This window comes from Furipterus horrens, unplaced genomic scaffold, assembly GCF_987537825.1.
Source record: "Furipterus horrens unplaced genomic scaffold, mFurHor1.1.pri manual_scaffold_2, whole genome shotgun sequence".
In the NCBI taxonomy this organism is placed as follows: domain Eukaryota; kingdom Metazoa; phylum Chordata; class Mammalia; order Chiroptera; family Furipteridae; genus Furipterus; species Furipterus horrens.
Window position 1 is genome coordinate 59,522,699 of NW_028327172.1, and position 25,699 is coordinate 59,548,397.

The following is a 25,699-nucleotide window of genomic DNA, read 5'->3' on the forward strand; positions in this document are numbered from 1 at the left end:
CCGGGAATTGAACCAGCAATCTTTTGGTGCAAAGGCCAGTATTCAATCCATTCAGCCACACCAACCAGGGCTGCACAAATCTTTTATTGAGTTTCAGTTGCATTTTTACCTTTCTTAAAGTAATAAAGCATAATATGCTGAAAATGTTGCATATCTTCTTCCATTTTCAATATTAAAATGGATACATAGAATTTCACCAATTTTGGTGTTTTTTAATGCATGCTATATGACAACTGTCACAATACAATAACAAAATTGTTTCCAATGAAGTTAAAGACAACTAAGCACTACTAGAGCCATCTTATGGAAAAAATCAACAAACTTCTTGGCCAACTCAATACATTCCTGGCAACTAAGCTAAATGAAAGGAGACCATATATACGTATATAGAGAAAGCCAAAGCAATGACATTAAAATATGGCAGCAAGCCCAAAAAGAAAAGAGCAGAATTATAAAAAAGGAATTCAAACAATGATTTATAAGAAAAACTTTAATTTTAACATTCCTTAAAAATTCCTTTGGTGCTAAGCTTTTTTTTCCATGAGTATTTTTCATGTCAGTATCATGAAATACAAAGAAAGCCTGAACAATTGTGGCAGACTGAACACTTAAAGAAATGTGCATGATCCTACTGGATCCTAGATGAAAGGAGAGGGGGAATTGTTATAAAAGGCATTACTGGAAAAACTGGCAAAAATTTAATAAACACTGTTTTAGACAAGAATAGTCTATTCAATTTGCTGACTATGATAATTACACTGTCATTATATAAGAGAATACATTTGTTCTAGGAAATATATGCTAATGTATTTAAGAGTAAAGGGCCTTATGTTTACAAGTTATTCTCAAAAGTTCCAGGGGAAAAATACACATATACACACACACACACACACACACACTCCAAAATGATAAATAACGTAGCAAAACTGATGAATGTGGGAGAGGTATGTAAAAAATTCTTTATATTATTCTTATAATTTTTCTCTAATTATACAATTATTTCAAAATGAAGTTGTTTTAAATTTCTAAAGCAAAAAAAATCAAAATATCAGAATTGATTTTAGAATTTCATTCCAAACTAACACAACCTCACAGTAGGTCCTTGGCAAAAATAAATAAATAAATAAATAAGGTGAGACCCTACCATAAGATGCCTCATTTACTCCGAAGGCCTGAAACATAAAATACTAATTAGTCTTTTCTCATAACAAGAATATTCTACAAAGCACTACCACATTCATTATTGACATGAATATATATAACCCCTGTTCTTTAGACCACAGGTAATTTGATAAACTATTTCTTATTCTTCTATTAAGTACAATCACATATTAAAGTGCTACAAATACAATAAAAAAATATTTGTTAAGTTTCACATAAGTGTTTTTATTTTATCTGACCTAATGTCCTACTCCCCCACCTGCTCTTCCAATCTTGGCCTCTTCTGATTCCCATCTCCACATAATTCTCCATTGCAGACGTTACTGGACTTCTCCCTGACTGAGGCACTGAGCCATTTCCTCACTGGCTCTTGAAACACTTTACAATTATTTAACCTACAGAGAAAAGGAAGGTTTTAAGTTGAACTTTGTGTATATGAAAAAATATGTAGATGTGGCTTTAAAAAACTCTTCAAATAGTATATGAACTCTACAAATATTGATCTTTGAAAGACATATGCATATAAATGTGTATAATATAAAATCAGTTACATATTTTTGGTAAGAAACTGCTTCCACCTTCCAATTTCAGAATCAAAATTTCAAACATTAATTTAAAAGATATACTCATGTTCCTTATACACGATGAACCAAAACTTAGTAAATTTCACATTACATGAAGTCTCATAATTCAGTTGTTATGGGTTTTATCAGTTTAAGTGATTATAAGCAGAAACCAGCTCTGGCTGGTGTGGCTCAGTGGATTGAGCATCAGTCTCAAACCAAAAAGTCGCCAGTTTGATTCCCAGTCAGGGTATATGCCTGGGTTGCAGGCCAAGTTCCAAACTGGGGGCGCACAAGAGGCAACCACACATTGATGTTTCTCTCCCTCTCTTTCTCCCTCCCTTCCCCTCTCTCTAAAAATAAATAAAATATTTTAAAATAAGTAGACATCAGCGCTCAGTTGACCTACTAGATCAATGTCGAGTATTCTTACGCATCTTACAGTTTAATGATACTACTAAGAACAGATACTGCTTTCAGAAGTTGGGTAAGGATTTTAAGAAAAAATTTCAAAAAGCACTGCAAGGTCTGACAATACTAATATAAGGGAACTAGAAATACTTAAATGTTTATGGAAAATAGATTTCTAATTAGATACCTCTGTGTTAAGGACAAACATCAAGAAAAGCATCCTATCTCCCAAAGAACATCATTGAGAACATTAAAAAAGCAAGCCATTGAGAAAATTCCCAGTACAACCTGAAGCTGATTGTGAAATGCTTCTTTAGACCAGATAGATCAAAGCAAAGGTGAGTAAATAATCCTTGCCTCTGCACCGAAATATCTGAAAATTCTGACCTTTGAGGAACATAGCAAAAGTATTTATAACAGTCCTTTTGGCTCCCTATTGTCCATATCTGACTCTCATATGCTATTAAGGAGTTACAATGTTGAACATTGGTAGGAAGATGAGAATGGAGATAAGTATCTTTAATACAAAATAAATCACCAAGATGTGATTTTTGTCTTAAGGTTTTTGTCATTATATTCAGAATTTCACCAAGTAGGTTGACATAGCAAGAAAAACGGAAGATGAAGCCCTATAAAAATGACCAAATCTAGGGTCATAATTGTTAAACATAGATGTCTGTTAATATTAATTCACAGTACATTGTGGAAAGTTAGCAATGCAGCATAATCTACCATAATCCCCAGAGGAACCACTAAAAAGCTAATGCAAAGGTAGATGACTAAAAAACCAACAGAAGAATTTAAAATTAATCCAAAAGAAGCTGCCCGAAAAAGTAAAAAAAGGAACATAAAGGTAATTTTTAAATTACTATATTAATAAGATTAAATATTTATAGACTAAACAATTCATTTAAAAGGCAGAGATTGTAAGAAGAGATTAAAAAAACAGAGGCAGCACCTAACTATATACTGTGACCACTCATCATAAGAATGCTGGAAAAGCTGTATAAATATTAGACAAAGTAGACTTCAAGTCAGGAGCATTACCAGAATAAAGGGCATTTCATATTGATGAAATGGCCAATTCATCAATCCTGCCCGCTCATAAAATAGAGGAAGAGAGAACAATTGCTATGTCTTTTATTACTTGTATTCAACATGGTGCTCGAAGGCCAGGGCAATTCAGTAAAAAGAAATAAAAGGGCCCTGACTGGTGTAGCTCAGTGGGCCCCATGGACATCATCCTGCAAAAAGAAAGGTTGCCAGTTCAATTCTAGTCAGGGCACATGTTTGAGTTGCAGGTCAGGTCCTTGGTTGGAGGTATGAAAGAGGCAACCTATTAATGTTTCTCCCTCTTTCTGCCTCCCTTCCCCTCTCTCTAAATTTTAAAAAGGCATAAAAGTTGGAAGGAAAAAAGTAAAAAGTCCTTTCCAGAGACATTATGATTATCTATATAGAAAACTCTAGGAAGCTACCAGAACTAATAAGGGAGTTTAGCAAGATATTCTACACCCAGAGGAGGGCAAACGTAGGTTTAGGGTTGTAATAAACAAGAATACAAGAATAAACACTGCGTTACATGTATTCACAACTGTAAACTCACTTTTCCCCACTCCTGTCGCTACCTTCCCTTCATCCTTCAGGATACAGTCACTATACAAAAATCAGTTGTTCACCACCACCAAATACCGACAAGTATGTGGAACAACAGGAACTCTCACTCGTTGCTGATAGAAATGTAAAATGATATAGCCACTTTGGCAGTTTCTTATAAAACTAAATATACTTTTACCGTATGATCCAGCAATTGTACTTCTTGGTATTTACCCAAAGGAGTTGAAAAACATCTGTGCACACAAAAACCTACATATGGGTGTTTATAGCAGCTCTATTCATAATTCTCAAAACTTGGAAGGAACCAAGATCTCCCTTAGTAAGTGAATGGATAAACTGTGGTATATCCAGATAATGGAATATTATTGAGGATTAAAAAGAAATGAGCTATCAAGCCATGAAAAGACATGTTAGAACCTTAAATGCATTTTATTAAGTGAAAGACACCAATGTGAAAACCCTGCATACTGCATGATGCCAACTATATGACATTCTGGAAAAGGCAAAACTATGGAGTCAAAACAAAAAATCATTGGTTGCTGGGAGTAGGGACAGGGTGAGGCAATGAATAGGCAGAGCACAGAGGACTTCTGGACAGTGGTAATACTCTATGATATTAGAATTATGAATACATTATACTGTTATACTTTTGTCTCAGAGAAGGAAAACTCTGACTCCAAAAAACCTCCGCTGCCTTGCGGCATACCTCTTCAGGGGAAAGGCTAAGGGAGTAAACCCCGACAGAAAATCCGGAGCCGGAGTCCCTAAGGCGGTTTGACGTTGTAGTCAACACCGGCAACTCCTGCGGCGCACCTGAAGCCAAGCTGTATTGACTCCGTCTTTCCCTTGGGCCCTTCAGCTGCGAAGAGAGGGGGGGTCTGCTGCATGGGCAACAGCAGACCCTCCATATCACCCTGCCCAGGCTCTGTAGCTTCAGCGTCATCGCAAGATGTCGATTCAACACGGGAGGAGACAGATACTACCATGTCACTCCCGAGTCGGACTGCACAGCCATTCTCGGCAGTGCAGATAGACTCTTAAGAAGCTACACCATCGTCTCTCGAGACGGACGGCTGCCGACGACGACGATATACTTTTGTCCATACCCACAGAATCTACAACAGCAAAAGTGAACCTTAAGGTAAACAGTGGACTATGGGTACTTACAATGTGTCGATGTAGGTTCACCCTTGGTAAAAAAAATCGTCGTCGGCAGCCGTCCGTCTCGAGAGACGATGGTGTAGCTTCTTAAGAGTCTATCTGCACCGCCGAAAATGGTTGTGCAGTCCGACTCGGGAGTGACATGGTATCTGTCTCCTCCCGTGTTGAATCAAGTGCGATGACGCTGAAGCTACAGAGCCTGGGCAGGGTGATATGGAGGGTCTGCTGTTGCCCAAGCAGCAGACCCCCCCTCTCTTCGCAGCTGAAGGGTCCAAGGGAAAGACGGAGTCGATACAGCTTGGCTTCAGGTGCGCCGCAGGAGTTGCCGGTGTTGACTACAACGTCAAACCGCCTTAGGGACTCCGGCTCCGGATTTTCTGTCGGGGTTTACTCCCTTAGCCTTTCCCCCGAAGAGGTATGCCGCAAGGCAGCGGAGGTTTTTTGGAGTCAGAGTTTTCCTTCTCTGATGTGCCCTGACTGGAAGATCGAACCAGCGACACTTAGCTCGCAGGCCGACGCTCAATCCACTGAGCTAAACCAGCCAGGGCCCCTGTGACATGTAACCTCTCGAAAACCAGAGGCTGATAATAACTACTTCTGAATGTTGTTGTTAAAGATGAAAAAGGTAATGCACATGAAAGCCTTGCACGGTGTATTGCAGATATTCAATATGTTACCCTTTCCTTCATCCTTCAAGCATTATAAAATCTTTGTAGCAGACTTTCCTGGCTCTTATCTCAACAACTCTCTCCAGGCCATCCCAGACAATGATTTTCCTAAAATAACATTTTTAATAATATTATTCTCTTACTCAAACACTTGACTACCAGAAAAAAAAAAAATTAAAACTCCACACTGTATGACCATCACACAAGTCTCCACTTTACCTTTAAAACCTTAAAATAAAACCTTAAAATCTAACCCCACACCCTGTAGCTTCCAAACAGGAGCCTGTCATGCCACCTTTAAAAGCCTTCTCTTCACTGTCACTTGAAGGTGCAGTGAATATTTTTATGATTTTGATATCTCCAAACGCAATTACCATCCTTCCACTTCCATCCCATCCAAACCTATTCACATTTCAACTTCATGCTCCAGATCCATTTTCAGTTATTTCAACTCTAACGTATTTCCTTTCAGCACTGTCTTGAAGTGATTTTAACATGCACACACACATACAAGACCCTACTGAGAGCAATCATCAATCTGAAAAGTATGAGCTAAATGAAGTAACTGTTCAATATTTACTTGAGGAATGAGATCTACAACAAAGTTTTAACAACATAAACAGGTACTTTTTTCTCCTCTAATTTATTTAATGGAAATGCCCAAAGTAATTCTTGGTATATTTCCCAAGCTTTCACAATATATAAATAAGACAACTTAAAAATCATGATATAGCAAAAGACATATAGCTACTTATTTTTTAAAACAGAAGATCCATACAAATTTTATTTTTGTTAATATTCCCTTTATGTGCTAATTTGAGTTTGCATACAATTCCTATAAAGCAACGAATGGTCTCTTTATATAGAATTGCCAGTATTTAATAATTTTTACTAAATTTTTGGTTAAATGTCTCTTCCACATTATAAAGTCCATGGACAGCACCTAAAGACAAATTATAAGACCCATTTAAATTTCTCAAATTCTCTAACCACCAAATTGTAACTCCTAAGCTTGTGCCTTTTTAAGGATTTCTATAGACCATGTAGGGAGGGAGAAAAGGAAGTTCCTTCTTGTTTCTTAATATCAAACCCCTCCTTTTATATTTTCGTATTTAGTCCTATTCTAATTCTTGCCCATCACCTAATTATTTCAGCATCAGCCTAAAAATGTACTTATCATAACTCCTTTCCAGAACCCAAGAGTCACAAAGAATTTTCTCACAATCAAAATAACTCACAGTAACTGATTTCAAGACCCCCATACCAAGTGCAATTCTACCATCAAAGCTCTTCCCCAACTTAAAGTCCTGTGAAAGTGAAGAAATCTGTTCATCATTTATCAGAGAACTGCAAACACTGCCACAGCTTCTTACAATGAAGTCTGCTTCACTTTAAACTAAACTTCTACCCTCCCTACTCCCATAAAATTCTGCTAGATTTGTTACTTAATAAATTCTCAGTTCAATCACAATTGCCTGAAGTTACTTCAATAGGCCTCTCTCCCACCCTGATGTGCTAGCTAGCTGGGTTTGCTCAATATAATAAAGTTAGGCACCTCAAAGGTTTAAAAATATACATCTATTACAAGTTTACCTATTCTTATATTCTAATACACTATTCCCTAATATGATAACAAGTCCAATCTTTTACACAAATTAAGAATTCTAATACTTTCAACATCTAAAAAGTGCTTTTCCAAAACACTCCAAAAAAACCACCCAAAACATTTTAACAGCATTTCATAATTTGTTTAATATTGATATGCACTGTCTCTAAATATTTTCGGCTTTTTTTAATAAAGCATGTGCTTTACCCATTACAAATACTACATTGAAATTTTGTTGTTATAGATACAGCTATTAAGCTATTAATAGCCATATTATAATGGAAATGATGAGAATCATTTATTTTTTAAAAGACAGTAGAATAAAAGAACTAGTAATTATCATAATGGAAATAACCACTATCCCACACTGGCTCAAATATTACTCTGGAATTATGTTTTGGACTGTTTTATCTAATTCCACAACAGAAAACATATCTGAGTAAGTATTACTGTTAAAGTTTTGGTTAGAGCAATTTGATTAACTCATTTTTTAAAATTTTATTTATTGATTTTAGAAAGGGAGGGAGGAAGGGAGGGGCAGGGGAGAGAGGGAGGGAGGGACGGGAAAGAGAAGAGGGAAGGGGAGGAGGAGGGAGAGACAGAAAGACAGAGACACTGATTTTGTGGTTCCACTTATGTATGTATTCACTGACTGATTCTTTTATGTGCCCTGACTTGGGATGGAACCCACTTTGGTGTATCGGGACTACGCCCTATCTAATTGAACTACTTAGCCCAGGCTGATTAACTCATTTTTGATTGCTGAATTTTCTCCAGATTGGAAGACTTTTTTTTTTTAGATTTTATTTATTTTTAGAGAGGGGAAGGGAGGGAGAAAGAGGATGAGGAACATCAATGTGTGGTTGCCTCTGCACATCCCCAACTGAGGACCTGGCCCACAATCCAGGCATGTGCCTTGACTGGGAATCAAACCGGTGACCCATTGGTTCTCAGGCCAGAACTCAATCCACTGAGCCACAGAAGCCAGGGCTGGATGAATCTTCTTATGATCTCAGAATGCCCACCCCCTCCCCAACCCCTAACCTGTCTGGTGTCACAAGAGAAAAGGAAAAAGACAGACTAAGACAATGCATAAAGGATAGGAGAAAGCACTTTTCACTATTCCCAAAGAATCTCTGCAGGGCGTATAGTGACTGATGATCATAAATAATAGACATGTTGTACCCCTTCCCCAACTCAAAATGTTGGCAGAGCTAGGGCAAAGGAAAAGAGTATAAGGTTGGGACATTTAAACCAACAACTTAATTGGTCTGTCTCCAAAAACCAATGGGTACTGGTCTACTGGCTGGTGGCCAATATAAACCTTAATCAATGCATACGTGGCTAGGTACAAAATAAGCCTATGCAAAAGGTTAACAGCTGACTACTGGCCTATTGCTATACAAACAAATCTACCACTTGATATTGAAGGCACTATTATCATGTTCCACAGGAACCTCAAATCCAAAGTAAAAATCTCTCTCTCTCTCCTCCCCCAAATTAGTTGCTCCTCTTCCTGTATTGCTTATTACTATATTTACCAGTATCCACATAATCTACTAATATTTTTTCAACTAGTGATTTAGTTAAAAAAAAATATATAGTATCTATTTCCATTTCTTTCTTTCCTTTTTAAATCAATACATACTCATAAATACTCACTTGTGTATATTTATATTTTACTTTTAAACAGAGCAGTTTAAGAGCTCCCAAGTGAATATCAAGTGAACATGCTTGATGATGGATGCAGAAAAATGTGTCATCATTTCAACAAATGATACTAGAACAGTTTGCTATCCATTTGCAAAAAAAAAAAAAAAGAAATTGAACATCAATCCATACCTTGCACTAAAAATTCAAATTGGATCCCAGATATAAATGTAAAATCTAAAACTAAAAAAATTCTAGGAGAAAACCTTTGTGACCTTGCATTAGGCAGATTTCTTACAACACCAAAGGCACAACCCAGAAAAGAACAAATTAAAAAACTGAACTTCACCCTGGCTGCTGTTGCTCAGTGGATTGAGTGTCGGCCTGCAAGCCAAGTGTCACTGGTTCGATTCCCAGTCAGGGCACATGACTAGGTTGCACATCAAGTCCCCAGTTGGGGGCGCGAGTGAGAGGCAACCACACAGTGATGTTTCTCTCCCTCTCTTTCTCCTTTCCCCTCTCTCTAAAAATAAACAAACAAATTATTTAAAAAAAACAAACAACTGAACTTCATCAAAATTAAAAACTTCTGCTCTACAAAAGACACTGTTAAAAGACTAGAAAAAATATTTTCAAATCATGTATTTTACAAATAATTTGTATCAAGAATATATACAGAACTCTCCAAACTCAACAGAAAGAAAACAATCCAATTTAAAAAAAACAGGCAAAAGATCTAAACAGACATCATATCAAGGAAGATATAGAGAGAGCAAATAAGCATATGGAAAGAAAGCTCAACAGCATTAGTATTAGGAAACCGCAAATTTAAAACACAATGGGATACTACTACACACCTAGTAGAACACCTAAAACTAACCAAACCAAGTTGCTGGTTAAAATGTAAAATAGAACATGTTGCAAAATAGTTTGGCAGTTTGTTTTTTTTTTAATTGTTTTACTATTACAGTTTTGTCCCATTTGTAACCCCATTACTCTCCCCTGCCCCGCCCACCTCCCCTCTCTCCCACAGTCAGTCCCCACCCTGTTGTCCATGCCCAGGGGTCATTTATACTAGCTCCCTGACTAGACCCTTCTCTCTTCTTTACCCCCTTCTCTTTCCCCTCCCTGCCTCCCCTCTGGTCATTGTCAGTCTGCTTCTTGTTTACATGCCTCTGGTTCTATTTTGCTTGTGTTGTTCATTAGTTTCCTGTATTAGGTGACATGTGCTAAGGGTCATATAAAATGCTTTTGACCTTATAGGAAACTACTTTCCCCCCACAAAATAATCTTACAGTTTCTTAAAAAGTTATATAGGCAAGTACCATATGATCCAGCCACTGCACTCCTAGGTATTTACCTAAGAGAAATGAAAGCATATGTCCACACGAATCTTTCTAGCAACTTTATGCGCCAAAACTTGAAACAATCTAAATGTCCATCAGCAGGTAAATGGATAAACAAGTTGTGGTAGATCCACCAATGGAATACTACCCAGCAATAAAATGGAGCAAATTACTGATACACACTACAATATGACTCTAAAATACTTATGCTGAAAGAAGCCAGGTTAAAAAAAAAAAAAGAGTACATACTGTATTCCATTTATATGAAACTATAGAAAATGCTAAGTATTTTAGTGACAGAAAGCAGATCAGTAGTTGCTTAGGGTGAAGGCAGAGATAGGAAAGGGAATTACAAAGAAGCCCTAGGAAACATTTAGGAGAGACAGATATATTCATCATCTTGATTGTAGTGATGGTTTTTCAGGTATATACATATATCAAAATTTTAACAAAACACATTATTACTCTTTCTAAACAAAAGCACCTCAAAAAGCTTTAACTCAGATCACTACTCCTCCTGTCATATGCACTGTTTTCTAGTCCAGTATTTAATTGTGATTTATTGTATTGTTTTATAAAATCAGGTTCTCCGGATTTGTCTACATGTTTACCAATTTCTTTGCTAACTTAGGGTCTTCTATCCTCTTTTACATTCTGGGTTCAATTTCCTTCTATAAGTACAAATACTTTAGTAATTCTTTTAGTAACGGTCTGTGAGTAATAAACTCTTATCTCCATTTGAAAATACATTTACTTCTTCATTTTAAAATGACAGTTTTCAGAATTATTTTATTTTTCCTTGGCACACTGACGATAGTAATCTGATTTTTTATCTCTATTCATGCTCTTGATATATCCACTAAACTAATTGCTGTACAGTTATAAATTACTTGTCTTATCTCTCTGGTTCCTTTATTATTTTCTCTTCATATATGTCTAGTAATTTCACGAGAATGTATTGAATTGTCTATTTATGTTTTTTCTACTTATAGACTATTTGGTATTTATAGGTACAGCCACAAAGAAGAAAAACAGTGGTGAGACTATTTTGTTAATTCCCCTAAAGATTGTTCAGAACTAATACTATGCAATATGTAAAAGAGGCATTAATTCATTACACAAAGTGGATGCCCTAGGACATTGGTTCCCAAACGTTAGCATGTAGCACAAACACTTAGGGAACTTATTTAAATACAGACAGGTGGATGTCACGCAGTTTCTGATTCAGTACATCTGGGATCCTACCAAGAATATACATTTTCAGCAAATTCCCAGGCACTGCTTATGCTGATGCTGTTGATCAGGCAATGAGGCTTTGAGAACAACTTCCTTAGGGATTCCAGATACTTATCTCATGGAATACTCATTCAGATGGACTCTACGGATTTGTCGCATCTGAATCTAGAGATTAGGATTCCTTATCAACCTTAAACAATTTTTAGCTTTAAATATTACCCTCTCCCATTTCTTCCTGTACAATTTCAAACACATAAAATATTAGCAGCCAAAAGTCCACCTGGCCAAAACTGCTCCAGTTCATTCTTCACAGTCCTCAGACTAAAAAGATAATTTGATCATATCATTCTCCTACCCATATTGTTTACTGGCTCCTCTATATCTATAAGAGCAGTTCTTTATGGGGAGAGATACAAGGATGGGTTTCAGAGTACTTCCAAAATTTTTATTGTTGTTATCACATAACACATACTTTTTATAATAATATCAAGTCCAAGATCTAAACATGTTAAAAATAAAAATTGCTGACTTATTAAATTCAAATGAGTCAGTGTGATACATAAAGCTTTACATGATACACCCTGCCTGTGCCACTCTGAGTACACCATGCTTTCAAACTTTCAACATTATATCCATATTTCCCCCACCTAGAAAAGAATGCCCAACAGACCTGACAAACTCCTACTTATCTTCCCAAGTGGTCCAATATCACCTTCTCTAGGAAACCTTTTCTAACACACTTAGGAGTTACTGTAATTGTTTTCTTTCCTATTCTCTCTCAGCACTTTGTACAAACATCCGTTTTTACTTTATACCCTTCTAATTACTGGTCTACAGAACTACGTATCTTCGTTTATAAGAATGTCAGTTATCTCAGGCAACAACTTAATACCTTTAAATCCCAACAATAGATACCCTAATGTTTGTTAAATAAATAAATGTGACTTCCGGCCACAATGGAGGTATAGACAGACATGCTGCATCTCCCTCCACAACTAAGAAGGAATACAACTACCTCAAAACTAGAAACAACCAGAAGTTCCAGAAAATCAAACTGAATGGAAGTCCAACAAAGATATAAAGAAGAAATACTCATCCAGAAGGTAAGAGAGACAGAGACGAGGCAGAGAGGAGGTGGTGTGGGGGCTGCGGCAGCAGCAGGCCTGCAGAAAGCGCAGTCACACATTTTAAAAAGTCAGGAGGGACACCTGGGGAGCGTTCCCAGCTCCTGACCAGACTGCACGCAAGCTCATGGTCCCAGCATCAGGGAAAATCAAGCCTCATTGCTTCTGACTGTGCAGACCAGTGTGGGTTGGGGTGGAGGCAGAAACTACCAGTCTCAGCAGAGTCCGCTTATTTAAAGGGCCCCCACGGTCCTAGAACATCCACAGACCCACCCACTCTGGGAACAACGGCCAGGGCAGCAGTGAGAGGAGCACCAGTCCGGTGCGCAAGTGTGAGGGGTGCCTGGAAAAGGGGTGAGTGCTAGGCAGGCAGCACTGTTCCCTCTCAAACCCCTCCCCCACATACAGCGCCACAACGTGGTGAAACAGGTTGCCCTGCACTGACGAGGCCCTAAGGCTCTGCCCCTTACAACGTAACAGGAGCGACAGCTCTACCTGGGATGCAGAGGCAAACAAACACAGGAGCCTGTCAGAATGAGACAGAGAAGTGAGGCCCAAAAAGGGGAACGGAATCAAGGTTCCAGTGGGAGAACTAAGCGATGAGGAGATAGCCAACCTAACAGATGAGGAGATAAGACAACCTAACAGAAGCAGAATTCAAAACACTGGTGATAAAGATGCTTACAGGCTTGACAGATATGCTTGAGTACGGCAAACGCATAAGACAAGTGAAGGTTATGCTAAGTGAAACAGAGGAAAATCCACACAAAACCAATGGTGAAGGGAAGGAAACCAGGGTTCAAATCAATTATTTGGAACATAAGGAAGAAAAAAACAGTCAACCAGTGCAGAATGAGGAAGCAAGAATTGAAAAAAATGAGAAAAACTTCCCAAATTTGGGGAAGGAGATGGACATATAGGTCCGGAAAGCACGGAAGGTCCCAGGCGAGCTGGACCCAGAGGGGTCCACACCAGGACGCATCATGATTGAGATGCCAAAGGTGAAAAGTAAAGACAGAGTCCTGGGGGCAGCAAGAGACAGGCGGAGAGTTGCCTACAGGGGGATGCCTATAAGACTATCAGCTGATTTCTCAGAGGACACTTTGCAGGCAGGAAGGAACTGGCAAGCAGTATTTGACGTGATGAAAGGCAACCTGCAACCAAGAGTACTCTATCCAGTAAGGCTATCATTTGGAATGGAAGGGCAGCTGAAGTGCTTTCCAGACAAGGTGAAGCTAAAGGAGCTCATTATCACCAAGCCATTATTATATGAAATCTCAAAGGGACTTACTTAAGAAAAAGAAGATCAAAACTATGAACACTAAAATGACAATAAACTCACAACTATCAACAACTAAATCTAAAACATAAAAACAAAATCCAACTAAGCAAACAAGAACAGAAACAGAATCATAGGTATGGGGATCATTTGGAGGGTTATCCGCTGGGAGGAGGGAGGGGGACAAATGGGGAAATGGTGCAGGGACTAAGAAGCATAATCGGTTGTTACAAAATAGACAGGGGGATGTTAACACGTTGCGTATGGGTAGCGAGAATTCTCGTCATTTCTAAAAGGCATTCAAATACCCCATTTAAATACCCCAGTACGCAACGTGTTAAGAATAATATAGGAAAGGGTGAAGCCAAAGAACTTATATGCATGACCCATGGACATGAACTAAGGGGGTGGGATTGCTGGAGGGAATAGGGGTACTGGGTGGAGGGGCGCAAAGGAGAAAAAAACTGGAACTATAGTAACAACATAGTCAATAAAATATACTTAAAATAAATAAATAAATAAATGTTACCTAAATATATTTTTGCTTGGACTCCATAAACAATTTCTAGGAGAATGTATTTTTACATTCTAAGACTCTCTATGTCTGTTTTCATCTTGATTTTCATGGGAACCAGGGATTAAATGTAAGTAAATGGTACCTAGTTTTATTCTCACATTTCTTCACAAAATAACTAAGAAGCATCAAAGCAAGGATTATGTCCCTTTAAGCTCTAAAATATACAACACCAATACAACCAACAGAAGGGGTAATCAACCTAAGAGTTTAAACATCTTCATAGAAAAAAAATGACTTTCATTTTACTTCCTGTACAAGTCTATTTGGTTTATCTGTTTAGTTAAAACACAGATATGCATATTACAAATTGTGACAAGATTCCTCTCCTTATTTATTAAAACACCCATTAATTCAGAAAAATTCCTTTACAATGGAATACAACATACAAAGAGAACAAGACTGAGTGCTTCTCTCCAAGGGCAGAGGACGGAGGTATGAGGAGCTAATTAAGGCCTTTCAATTATTATTTTTCAAATGGTTCAGGATCACCTTTTTAAAAAAATATTATGTATTACTTTAGCAACCAGAAAAAATATAATGAAGTTTTTTAAAAGCCATATGCTACAGTATGCTGTGTAAGAAAACAGTTTAATTATGAAACTACTTCAAATATATTATTCTTACCAGATTTAAGACCTGAAATTTTGAAGATGGCACTTGGTTTCCCATTCGTGAGAAATCCTAGGAGTTGCCATACCGGCATTCCATTTGAATCAGGATAGGAAAAGTAGACAGATCCTCCCATTCCCTCAGGAAATGGGATTGTTCCCAGCATAAATACCACAACATGGTTGATATTTTCATAATCAGGCAAGTCAAAAACAAATTTATCTTCTGCCACTTGCTGTGCAACTGTTTGCACCTAGAAAATAAGAAACTTATCTTAGTGCAACAGTTTGATGAGTTTTTATAACACTTACAGTATTGCTATAAGCTGTCACAAAGTATAGTCAATTATAGCCATTATACCAAGTATAACTTTGGGTTAATCTGAGACTAATTATAAAATTAACAAGTCTATTAGAATTCTAATATTAATAATGAATCCTATTAAAACACAGGATACAAAGTACAGCAAAGGGAATATAGTCAATAATATTGTTAATAACTATATATGGTGTCACTATGTTATATACCTAAAAACGATACTGCATGTCAACTGTAATTGAAAACTTAGAAATACTTTTAAAAATAAGAAATCCAAAATACTTAGCCTTAAAATAATTTCATTAATGTAATCTTTTAAAAATATAACAAATTATTTCAGAAATCTGCTGGAAGGATTTTACTTACAAACGTAAATCACTATAGCTTCAGAATGTTACAAAAATGAAAGGCTGTGTGCCCTGGCCAGGTGGCTCAGTTGGTTGGAGAACCATCCCATACACCAGAAGGTTGCGGTTCCATTGATTTCAGTCAGGGTACATACCTAGGTTGCAAGTTCAATCCCTGGTCAGTTGGGGTGGTTGAAGCCTACAAGAGGCAACCAACAGATGTTTCTCTCTCTCGCTCTCTCCCCCTCTCACGCCACCCCCTCTTCCTCTTTCTCTAAAGTCAAGAAATATATCCTCAGGTAAGGATTTAAAAAAATAAAATAATAAATAGTTGAATTTTTTTTTTTTTTAATGAAAGGTTGCTCAAAACATACTACCAAAGAACCTCAGGTAACTAAAATGGGTAAGCAATCCAGAAGTACTGAGTCAATCCTCATTATGTGCATATTCCATACTTGCTAATTTGTCTAGTCACTATATTTATAACCCCAAAGTCATTATTTAGTGCCATGTTTGTTTGTATTTCCATTGGTGATTTGACTGTTTAAAATGGCCGAGCTGAAATAGTGCTCCTAAGCCCAAGAAGGCTGTTAGGTGCGTTATTGAGAAAAAAGGTGTTACGTAAGTTTCATTCAGACATGAGTTATAGTGCTATTGGCAGAGTCCAATATTAACAAATCAATAATACATATTAAATAAAATACCTTTCAACAGAAACATACATAAAACAAGATTGATAAAACTGAGACCAGATGCTTGCAGGAACCTAACCCTCTATTTCCCCTAGGGACAATAATTCAGTATTTACCGATTCAGCACTCACAGGGACTTTATAGAATAAAACAACTCCCAATAACAAGAACAGACCATATATAAAATATAAAAATTCTACCTTGAATGTGCTAAGTGGAAACTTTTAAAAGTTTCCTTGACTCATTTGCTAATGAGTCTAGGATTTTCTGTCCTAGAATTGAACATCAATAGAATAAGATCTTATTTTGAAGCCTAAGGAATCTTTCACAAAGAAAATTCATTTTTAAGAAAATTATTGCTAATTCCTATACCATATCCAGCAAAAAGAAGTATAAATTTTGAGTGAACTATGGTCAATAGGCTGTGGAAAGTTTACCTTTTCTAAGGTTTTTATTTGTTTTTAATTGCTATTGCCTTTCTATTCACCAATATACTGCTATGTAACTGCATCTATGTATCAATGTAAAGTAATTATCAATTGCCCTAAAATTATTCCCAAAAGACCAAGGATGAATGTTCTTAAAAAGTCAAGCTGATTCCCTCTTCTGAAGTTTTTCAACACAAAAACCCTTTGGTTTAAACATAAAGAAACACAGAAAGAACATAAATGTAAACCAAACTGCCTGTATCAGTATTCTATGCAATTTCACCATGTTTTGACATGCACATATTAAAAGGCATATGGAATTATGATACAAGTCTTGAAATAATTTGGCAAAATATGTATTTCTTAAAGGTCAACTCTGTATAAGGCATCAGACATTCTGTACATCTGGATTACGATACTTTAATCATTGACCTTAAGAAAACAGGTACATAGCTCTTGCTGTGGCCCAGTAACTCAGTTGGTTAGAGCATTGTCCCCAAAAACCAAGGTTATGGGTTCAATCCCTGGTCAGGGCACACACAGAAGCAACCAATGAATGCATAAATAAGTGGAAAAACAAATTGATGTTTCTCTCTCTCCCTAAAATCAATTTTGATTTTATTTAAAAAAAATTTTTCAAGCAATGAAAACAGTTCATAACCTCAGATAAGTGAACTTTGTAATAAAATAATATAACTAAGTCTTTAAGTGTTGCTAAGTCTATCTGCCCTTGATTTTGACTAACGTGTTCTAACACTCCAGTATTACAGTTTACAAGCTCTCAAAAATCTTAAAATAACTTCTACTGGATATTCATTACAGAGATGTTAATAAACAGATATTGCTATAACAAAACTTCCTTCCAAATTAGTTGACAACATGAGAGATACATGGATTCCATACAGCCTTTTTCTTCTTTTTAAGAAAACAAACTTTCAAGTCACTCACTAATGACACTTGTTCTTCTAAGTCTCACACTCATCTCTGGCTGGTCCTTTATTTAGTTAGTTACTTTTAAATCAAAGCAAGGGCAATTCAAAGTTGTCTCATCAGCGTTACCAATTATCACCATCACCAAAAGGAGCCTCCCAATCATTCAAGAGATAGACAAAAATCTTTCTGAGGCCAGTAGTCTCCAATCTATCTTTGTGATTCCTTATAACTGTGTAGGAAATGCATTATCAAAAACTTATTAAGATCTTAACGTTCAACAAAGGAGCTGAAACATTTAACAAAGCAGGGAGAAAAAAAGTAAGAAAATGAACTCCAGGTGAAAGGAGTCAGGTCTGAAATGAATCTCTATGTGATTCAATCAAGCAACATCACCTTCCAGATTATTCCTGAACAATTCCAGGTGCTGGTCTCGTTTAATTATAATATTCCGCCAAGTTTATCTCTTCTGGCCAATACGGAAACTCGCTGCTCCCATCTTTCCAGAGCAATCTCAGTTTGGGCTCACATTGAAATCTCAGGCGTTTCTATCAGCCAACTTACAATTACTTTTAAGAATATTTTTGCTAGGGCCCTTCCAAAAAGACCCAACAGATAAACATTGCCTGGGCACCTTAATCTTTGATATATATAACTCTACAGACTAGATTAAAATGCCAAATTTACGTCTAATTCATTCTAAAATTCCTCAGCTGCAAAATGGGTCGAATAACCATCTCATAAATTGTGAGGGTAAAGTCTGAGTTGCCAAATAAGCGCTAGATAGAAAGCTAAAATGACGAGGCGTGGACAAAAGGCGTGCATTCCCCACTTGATAAACAGCAGCTAATGTGCGACAGACTACTCAAATGACTGAGCACGGGGCAAGACAGAACGAACACCCAGCGACCCCCACTCTCCACTCCACACTCTTAAGCCGGAAAGCAGACCTGAGGGATTTTCCCCACACCTCTCGAACCCGAGCATCCTCCCCTTCCCGGAGATTCGCCCTCGGTGTCCTGCCCCCTGCCTGATACCTCCCGGCCCCATCCTCACCAGCCTCCCCGCCACCAAGCAGCCAAACATGGCGGCAGCGGCAGCTCCGCTCAGCCGGCAGTGACCCGAACCTGGCGACTAGAAGTCCTGGGACTACTACACTAGGAGAGCCCAAGAACCTTCCCGAACCTGCAGGAGAACTAAAGGCACCACTCTCTAAAGAGCATTTGTGCCAGCGGCAGGAACGCCTTCTGCCCGCGACCTCTGATCCAACCTGCCCAACCAGCGCACCTCAGGCGACAAGTACTTCCGGGGCTTACACCCAGCCGCCCCAATTAAGAAAGGCGGACCGGAGTCAGTGCAAGACTTCAAGTCCCAGAGGGCCTCGCGCAGACTTCCGGGGAGGGTACCGGGAGTTTATTACGTGTTGGGGTTGGTGGTCCAGATCCCAAATTTCCGGATCTACTACGGAGAAGAGATGTTTTTCAGAGTGCGCTTTTACAATGATCACTTCATTAGAGCCTTACAAAAATCCTTTAAGGTAGGCATTGTTATTTCCATATTGTAGGCGAGAAGATTGCCCAGTGACTAGCGTCAAATCTTTACACACCACTAAGTACTGGAACCTGAATCCAAGTCCTGACCCATACCGTGTTTGTTTCCCCCTGCTACACAGTAATTCAGTTCTAATTTTTAACCAGATGTTGATAACTTTTGTAGTTCTTTTCAGCTTCACCTAGGTCCCCCACTCATTTGCTGTAAAACTTTAAGCACGTTATATATTCAAGTTTTAACGTCCCCATTTGTCAAATAAGATTAATTATGTCTCTTAGAGCTGCTGTGAGCATTAAATGAATTAATGTGTACACAAAACTTAAAATAGAGCCTGGCAGTGCTTAATTCGAATTCTGTTGTAAAATGTCTTTTTCTTTAATACGCATTTTTAGGAAATGTCCGTAGGAAATAACAATAGCCAAAACAACTGCATCAAGTGCTGATTATCATCAATACTTATTCTCCCTTTCAAAGCACAGTTCCCTTTCATCTTGTATAGGAAGGTAGAATATCCCCTCTGGGAGGGTCTCTGCCCAACTTGAAACATCTGAGCTTACCAGCCATCAGCACGTCTGTTCTCCCAGCCCCAGGCTATATGGGGAAGATCAGTACTTAGAGCAGTCCTTTGGTCTCCACTCTGTCTCTGTGAACTTGGACCACCTATCTCAGATACTCCTTTGAGGTAGCCAAGCTAAAGATGAAGAGATAGAAGAGGATCTTTCTACCCATATCTCCAACTTTCCACTTAAGAAGTCCCAGAACCAGGGCAGCTGGTGGAGGTGGAGGTGGAAGAGGAAAGGTTATGGGTGGGGGAGAAATGGTGATGGAAACAAAATAAAATAAAATAAATTAAATTTTAAAGATGAAGTCCCAGAACCCTCAGAATAACAAAGCCATTCACGATAAGACCATTTCATGAGGGACAGACAAACTGCCTGGATTCAGTATCCATCTCTGTCATTTAGTAGCTATGTAACCTTAGACTAGTTAACCTAATACTTCATGCCTCCATTTTCCCATCTGTAAAATGCGATAATAATAGTATCTACATCAGAAGATTGTTAGGAAGGTTTTTACATGTAAAGTATGAAATAGTAGCCAGAATATAGTTAATAAAATATTAGCATTTAGTATTATTACCTTTCCTGACTAATTTTCCAGGTCTTCATACCACCTTGTACCCTGTGAAATAATAAAGAAATACAACACTGACCAGTGTAGATCAGTGGGTTGGGTGTCATACTGAAAAGTGAAAGGTCGCTGGTTCTATTCCTGGTCAGGGTACATGCCTAGGTTTTGGGTTTGGTCCTGGTCAGGGCACATGTGGGAAACAACCCATTTATGTTCCTCTCCCTCTGCCTCCCTTCTGACTCTCTAAGAAAAGGAAGGAAAGGAAAGAAGGAAGGGAAGAAAAGAAAGAAAGAAAATACATAGGTTTCCGTCCCTGTGCCAACACAAGGAGCATCTTTTTTTCTAATGATGTGACTCTGGTCTCCTGGATGGATTTTATATGAAATCTGGTCATCAAAAGACCAAGCCATAATTAGAAGCTTAGAATTTTCAGCACCAGCCCATATTGTCCAGAGAGGGGAGAGAGGTTGGAAATTGGTTTAATTGATCATGCCTACATAAGAAAGCCACCATAAAATCCCAACAGTATGGAGTTTGGAGAGATTGCAGGTTGGTGAACACATTCATGAACCAGAAGGGTGATGCACCCCCAACTCTGAAGGGACCTGCACTTAGGACCCTCGCAGATGTTGCCCTATGTATCTCTTCATCTTGCTAATCATCTGTATCCTTTATGATATCCTTTAATAAACTGGTAAATATAAGTAAGTTCTCCTGTTGGACAGAAGTTGTGGATAGCCTGGGGACCTACTATTTGCACTTGGCACCTGAAGTGGGGGGCAGTCTTATGGGACTGACCCCTTAGCCTGTGATATCCCAGGCTGTCTCCAGGTAGGTAGTGTTAGAATTGAGTTAAATTATAGAACATCCAGCTGGTGTCACAGAATTGCTTGGTGTGGGCCCCTCACATCTGGTGTCACAAATATTGTGAATGTGGCAGTAGTGAGAGTAGAGGAGAATCATGGGAGGGAGACCAGGTTTTTTGTTTGTTTCATTACATATCCTAACCATATTTTTGATTCTGTGACCAACACATACTTTTCAACCTCCCTCTCCTTGTGCAGCTTGTATTATCTACCTGTAATATTCACTTGGCAGTTTCTTACACATCCACCTAATTGGCTGAAATATTTCCTTCGGGAAGCTTTCAGTGACCTGATAATTAGTCATTCCTTCTCTTGTACAGCAATCTTATTTAATGGATTGAGAGCTGACTGGCCTAGAATTTTTTCAGTTTTTTAGAAAATACAGTTGCTGTTCATTAATCATCCCAATCTTTGTTATGTGGAATTTGAGTGTTTTTCTCCATTTTGCTGGTGAACTGATTCTAGGGCAGTGAGTTTAGTATCCTAAAGAGGACAGAACTAGATACAATGTATGAAAGCAAAGAAAAATGTTTTAAAGGAAAAAAAATGTTTTCAATAATCAAAACTCCCTAAAATCAGAATAGACAGACATGGGATAGTGAATTCTCCCATTCACATTTATATTTTAACCATTGCTAAGGAGATTCATGGAAAACTTGGCCTAGGACTTCAAAGGTATCTGCCAACTCTCAAATAATATGCTTCTATGGAGAAAGAACAAATTATAGTTCAATTTTGGCCAGGGAATCAAATGCTGAATTCGTTTTAGCTCTTTCATTAGCTAGCCTACAGATGAAAAAATTTATTTTATCATTTTGGGTATTAGGTTTCCACACTTGTAGAAAGAAGGCATTGGATTCTGATTTCAAGAGCATAAATATATTTCTTCTATTGTTCTAAGGTAAAATTTCCTTTCCAAAACTAGGAGGACAAGAAATAGAAGCACAAAGTCCATCTTCTTTGAATTAGGAGATATTTATAACTGCAAGTCTCAAAGATAACAATGGAAAATGGATAGAGAAAAAAATGGCAACACAGCAGAGGAAGGTTGAACTCAGGTACCAACACAGAGAGTAAGTACTAGAGAAGCTCAGGAATTGGAGATACCAAGGGCCACCGAGGCAGATGTATGTCCGTATAGACTGAAAGAGATTGCTTAAAATCTATGTAAGATTTTATATCTGTCCCTCATCCACACCTTGCCCATTTGCCTGAAATCTCTAGGAAAAAAATCTGAATAGGAGAGGCCGCCAGTACTGAAAAAAAATGATTATGGGGCAAGACCACCATATACAAATTAGGTCCTGAATAAGGGCACCCAGGTGAGAGGAGCACTTGGCTCACCAAGTCAAACACACCAATGTGGAACTGTGTCTACCTGAAAGGGGAGAGGCTTTTTCTAAAACATCCACTTGGAGATGGGATATGCCTTTTTCTCTATGATGCATGCAGAGAAGGCCATCTTTCACTAATTCATCCATAGGAGAGGAGGGTCATTTTTTAAGGATCATGTAAAAAAATTTAAAAATTTAAAAAACACCCTTTCATGATCAAAAAGCATTTAATAAACTAGAAATAGACTGGAACTTCCTTAACTTGATAAAGAGCATCTACAAAAATCTCACAACTAACATCATACTAATGGTGCAAGACTAGATGCTTTCCTCCTAAGATCAGGAATAAAACAAAGATCCTGCTCAAGCCGCTTCTATTTTACATTGTACTGGAGCTTCCAGCCAAAGCAATTAGGCAAGAAAAAGAAATACAAGGTATCCAGATGTGAAAGTAAGAAGTAAAACTATCTATTTGTGACATGATCTTTTCTATCGAAAATCCTAAGGGATCTGCTAACAAAATTAATTAGAATTAATGAGGAAGTTCAGCAAAGTTTCAGGATATAAGATGAATCTACAAAATTCAATAGTATTTATTGTATTTTTAAACACTTGCAATGAATAATCGAAAAAATGAAATTAAGAAGACAATTCCATTTACAATAGCATCAAAAAGAGTAAAAAGCATAGGAGTAAATTTAACAAAAAAAGTGTAAAACTTATACCATTAAAACCACAAAACATTGTAAGAAATTAAAGTTCTAAATTAATGGAGAACATCCCATGTTCATGCGTCAGCAGAATTAATATTGGTAAGACAGCAATATTCCCTAAATTGATCCATAGATTCAATGCAATCTCTATTAGAATCCCAGTTGACTTTTTTGCAAAATTTGACAACTCGATTTTAAAATTTATAAGGAATTGCAAGAGACAAAGAATAGCCAAAACAATCTTGAAAAAAAAGATGAACAAGCAAAACAGAAACAGACTCATAGATACAGAGAACATTCTGACAGCTGCCTGGTGGGAGGGAGGTTGGGAGAATGGGTGAAAAGGGTGAAGGAGTTTAGAAGTATAAATTCGTTGTTACAGAACAGTCATGGGGATGTAAAGTACAGCATAAGGAATATAGTCAATAATATTCTAATAACTATGTATGGTGTCAGATTGGTGCAAGATTTATCAGGATGATCACTTAGTAAGTTATATAATGTCTAATCACTGGGGTATACACCTGAAACTAATATAATAATGTATGTCAACTACAAATGAAAAATAAAGTTTAAAATTTTTTTTAAGTTACATGAACTGATGATCACTTTCTCTCTCTGTACATTGACATATCTGAAAGTGACACCTGGAGTTGTGGCAACCACCCTGAAACTTCAAAGAGAACAGCCTGAGAAAAAAGCCAGCACAACCTGGAAGGCAGAGCAAAGATATGAAAATAATTTGTCTTTTTTAAAATATATTTTATTATGTTGTTACTGTAGTTCTAATTTTTTTCCCCTTTGCACCCCTCTGCCCAGTAACCCCCTTCCCTCCAGCAATCCCACCCCCCTAGTTCATGTCCATGGGTCGTGCATATAATTTGGCTTCACCCTTTCTTATATCATTCTTAACATCCCCCTATTTTGTACCAACGGATTATGCTTCTTTATCCCTGCACCATTTGCCCATTTCTCCCCTTCTTCCCTCCCAGCTGATAATCCTCCAAATGATCCCCATACTTATAATTCTCTACCTATTCTGGTTTGCTTAGTTTGACTGTGTTTTTATTTTTTAGATTCAGTTGTTGATACTTGTGAGATTGTTGTCACATTTTAGTGTTCATAGTTTTTATCTTCTTTTTCTTAAGTAAGTCGCTTTGACATTTCATATAATAATGGCTTGGTGATGATGATCTCCTTTAGCTTTACCTTGTCTGGGAAGCACTTCAGCTGCCCTTCCATTCCAAATGATAGCTTTGCTGGATAGAGTAATCTTGGTTGCAGGTTGCCTTTCATCACGTTGAATACTGCTTGCCAGTCCCTTCCTGCCTACAAAGTGTCCTCTAAGAAACCAGCTGATAGTCCTATAGGCAGCCCCCTGTAGGACTCTCTCTTGCTGCCCCCAGGACTCTCTTTTTATCTTTCACCTTTGGCATCTCAATCATGATGCGTCCTGGTGTGGTTCCCTCTGGGTCCAGCTCACCCGGGACCCTCTGTACTTCCCAGACCTATATGTCCATCTCCTTCGCAAAATTTGGAAAGTTTTTCTCATTTTTTTCAATTCTTGCTTCCTCATTCTGCACTGGTTGACTGTGTTTTTCTTCCTTATGTTCCAAATAATTGATTTGAACCCTGTTTTCCTTACCTTCACCATTGGCTTTGTGTGGATTTTCCTCTGTTTCACTTAGCATAACCTTCACTTGTCTTATGCATTTGCCGTACTCAAGCATATCTGTCAAGCCTGTAAGCATCTTTATCACCAGTGTTTTGAATTCTGCTTCTGTTAGGTTGTCTATCTCCTCATCTGTTACGTTGGCTATCTCTCATCGCTCAGTTCTTCCACTGGAACCTTGATCCGTTCCCCCTTTTGGGCCATACTTCTCTGTCTCCTCATGCTGACAGCCTTCTGTGTTTGTTTGCCTCTGCATCCCAGGTAGGGCTGTCACTACTATTATGTTGTAAGGGGCAGAGCCTTAGGGATTCGTCAGTGCTGGGCGACCTGTATGTAGGGGAGGGGTCTGTGAGGGAACAATGCCACCAGCCCAGCACTTGCCCCTTTTCCAGGCACCTCTCCCACTTCCGCACCAGACTGGCACCCCTCTAGTTGCTGCCCTGCCCGTTGTTCCCAGATTACGTGGGTCTGTGGACATTCTAGAACCGTGGGGGCCCTTTAAACAAGCAGACTCTGCTGAGACTGGCAGTTTCTGCCTCCACCCCAACCCCCACTGGTCTGCACAGTCAGAAGCAATGAGGCTTGATTTTCCCTGGTGCTGGGACAGTGAGCTGCGAGGTCTGATGAGGGGCTGGGAATGCTCCCCAGGTGTCCCTCCTGACTTTTTAAAACGTGTGACTGCGCTTTCCATCAGCCTGCCGCAGCCGCTGCT

The 25,699-nt window shown here is 38.2% G+C and overlaps 1 protein-coding gene and 1 long non-coding RNA gene across 5 annotated transcripts in view; one reads left to right on the forward strand and one right to left on the reverse strand.

Moving 5' to 3' along the window:
- HIKESHI (heat shock protein nuclear import factor hikeshi) overlaps window positions 1–19,008 on the reverse strand; it is a 34,595-nt gene extending 15,587 nt beyond the window's left edge. Inside the window, exons 1-2 of one of the 3 annotated variants that reach the window (XM_090267809.1) lie at window positions 18,906–19,008; window positions 15,021–15,258 (exon numbers count right to left, since the gene is read on the reverse strand). In XM_090267809.1, the coding sequence (XP_090123935.1) occupies window positions 15,021–15,171 (151 nt within the window). In that variant the 5' untranslated portion in view covers window positions 15,172–15,258; window positions 18,906–19,008. Of the gene's footprint in view, window positions 1–15,020; window positions 15,259–18,116; window positions 18,269–18,776 lie in introns of those variants that run through there. The other 2 variants (XM_090267807.1, XM_090267808.1) reach the window with 2 other exon arrangements.
- Window positions 19,009–19,132: 124 nt separating this feature from the next.
- Window positions 19,133–24,039, forward strand: LOC150018650 (uncharacterized). Of its 2 annotated transcripts, none has more exons than XR_016509213.1 (3): window positions 19,133–19,257; window positions 22,170–22,341; window positions 23,957–24,039. It is a non-coding gene; the product is annotated as an uncharacterized LOC150018650 (long non-coding RNA). The 2 variants fall into 2 exon arrangements; XR_016509212.1 differs by having other exon boundaries at window positions 22,194–22,341.
- The last annotated feature ends 1,660 nt before the right edge of the window (window positions 24,040–25,699 follow it).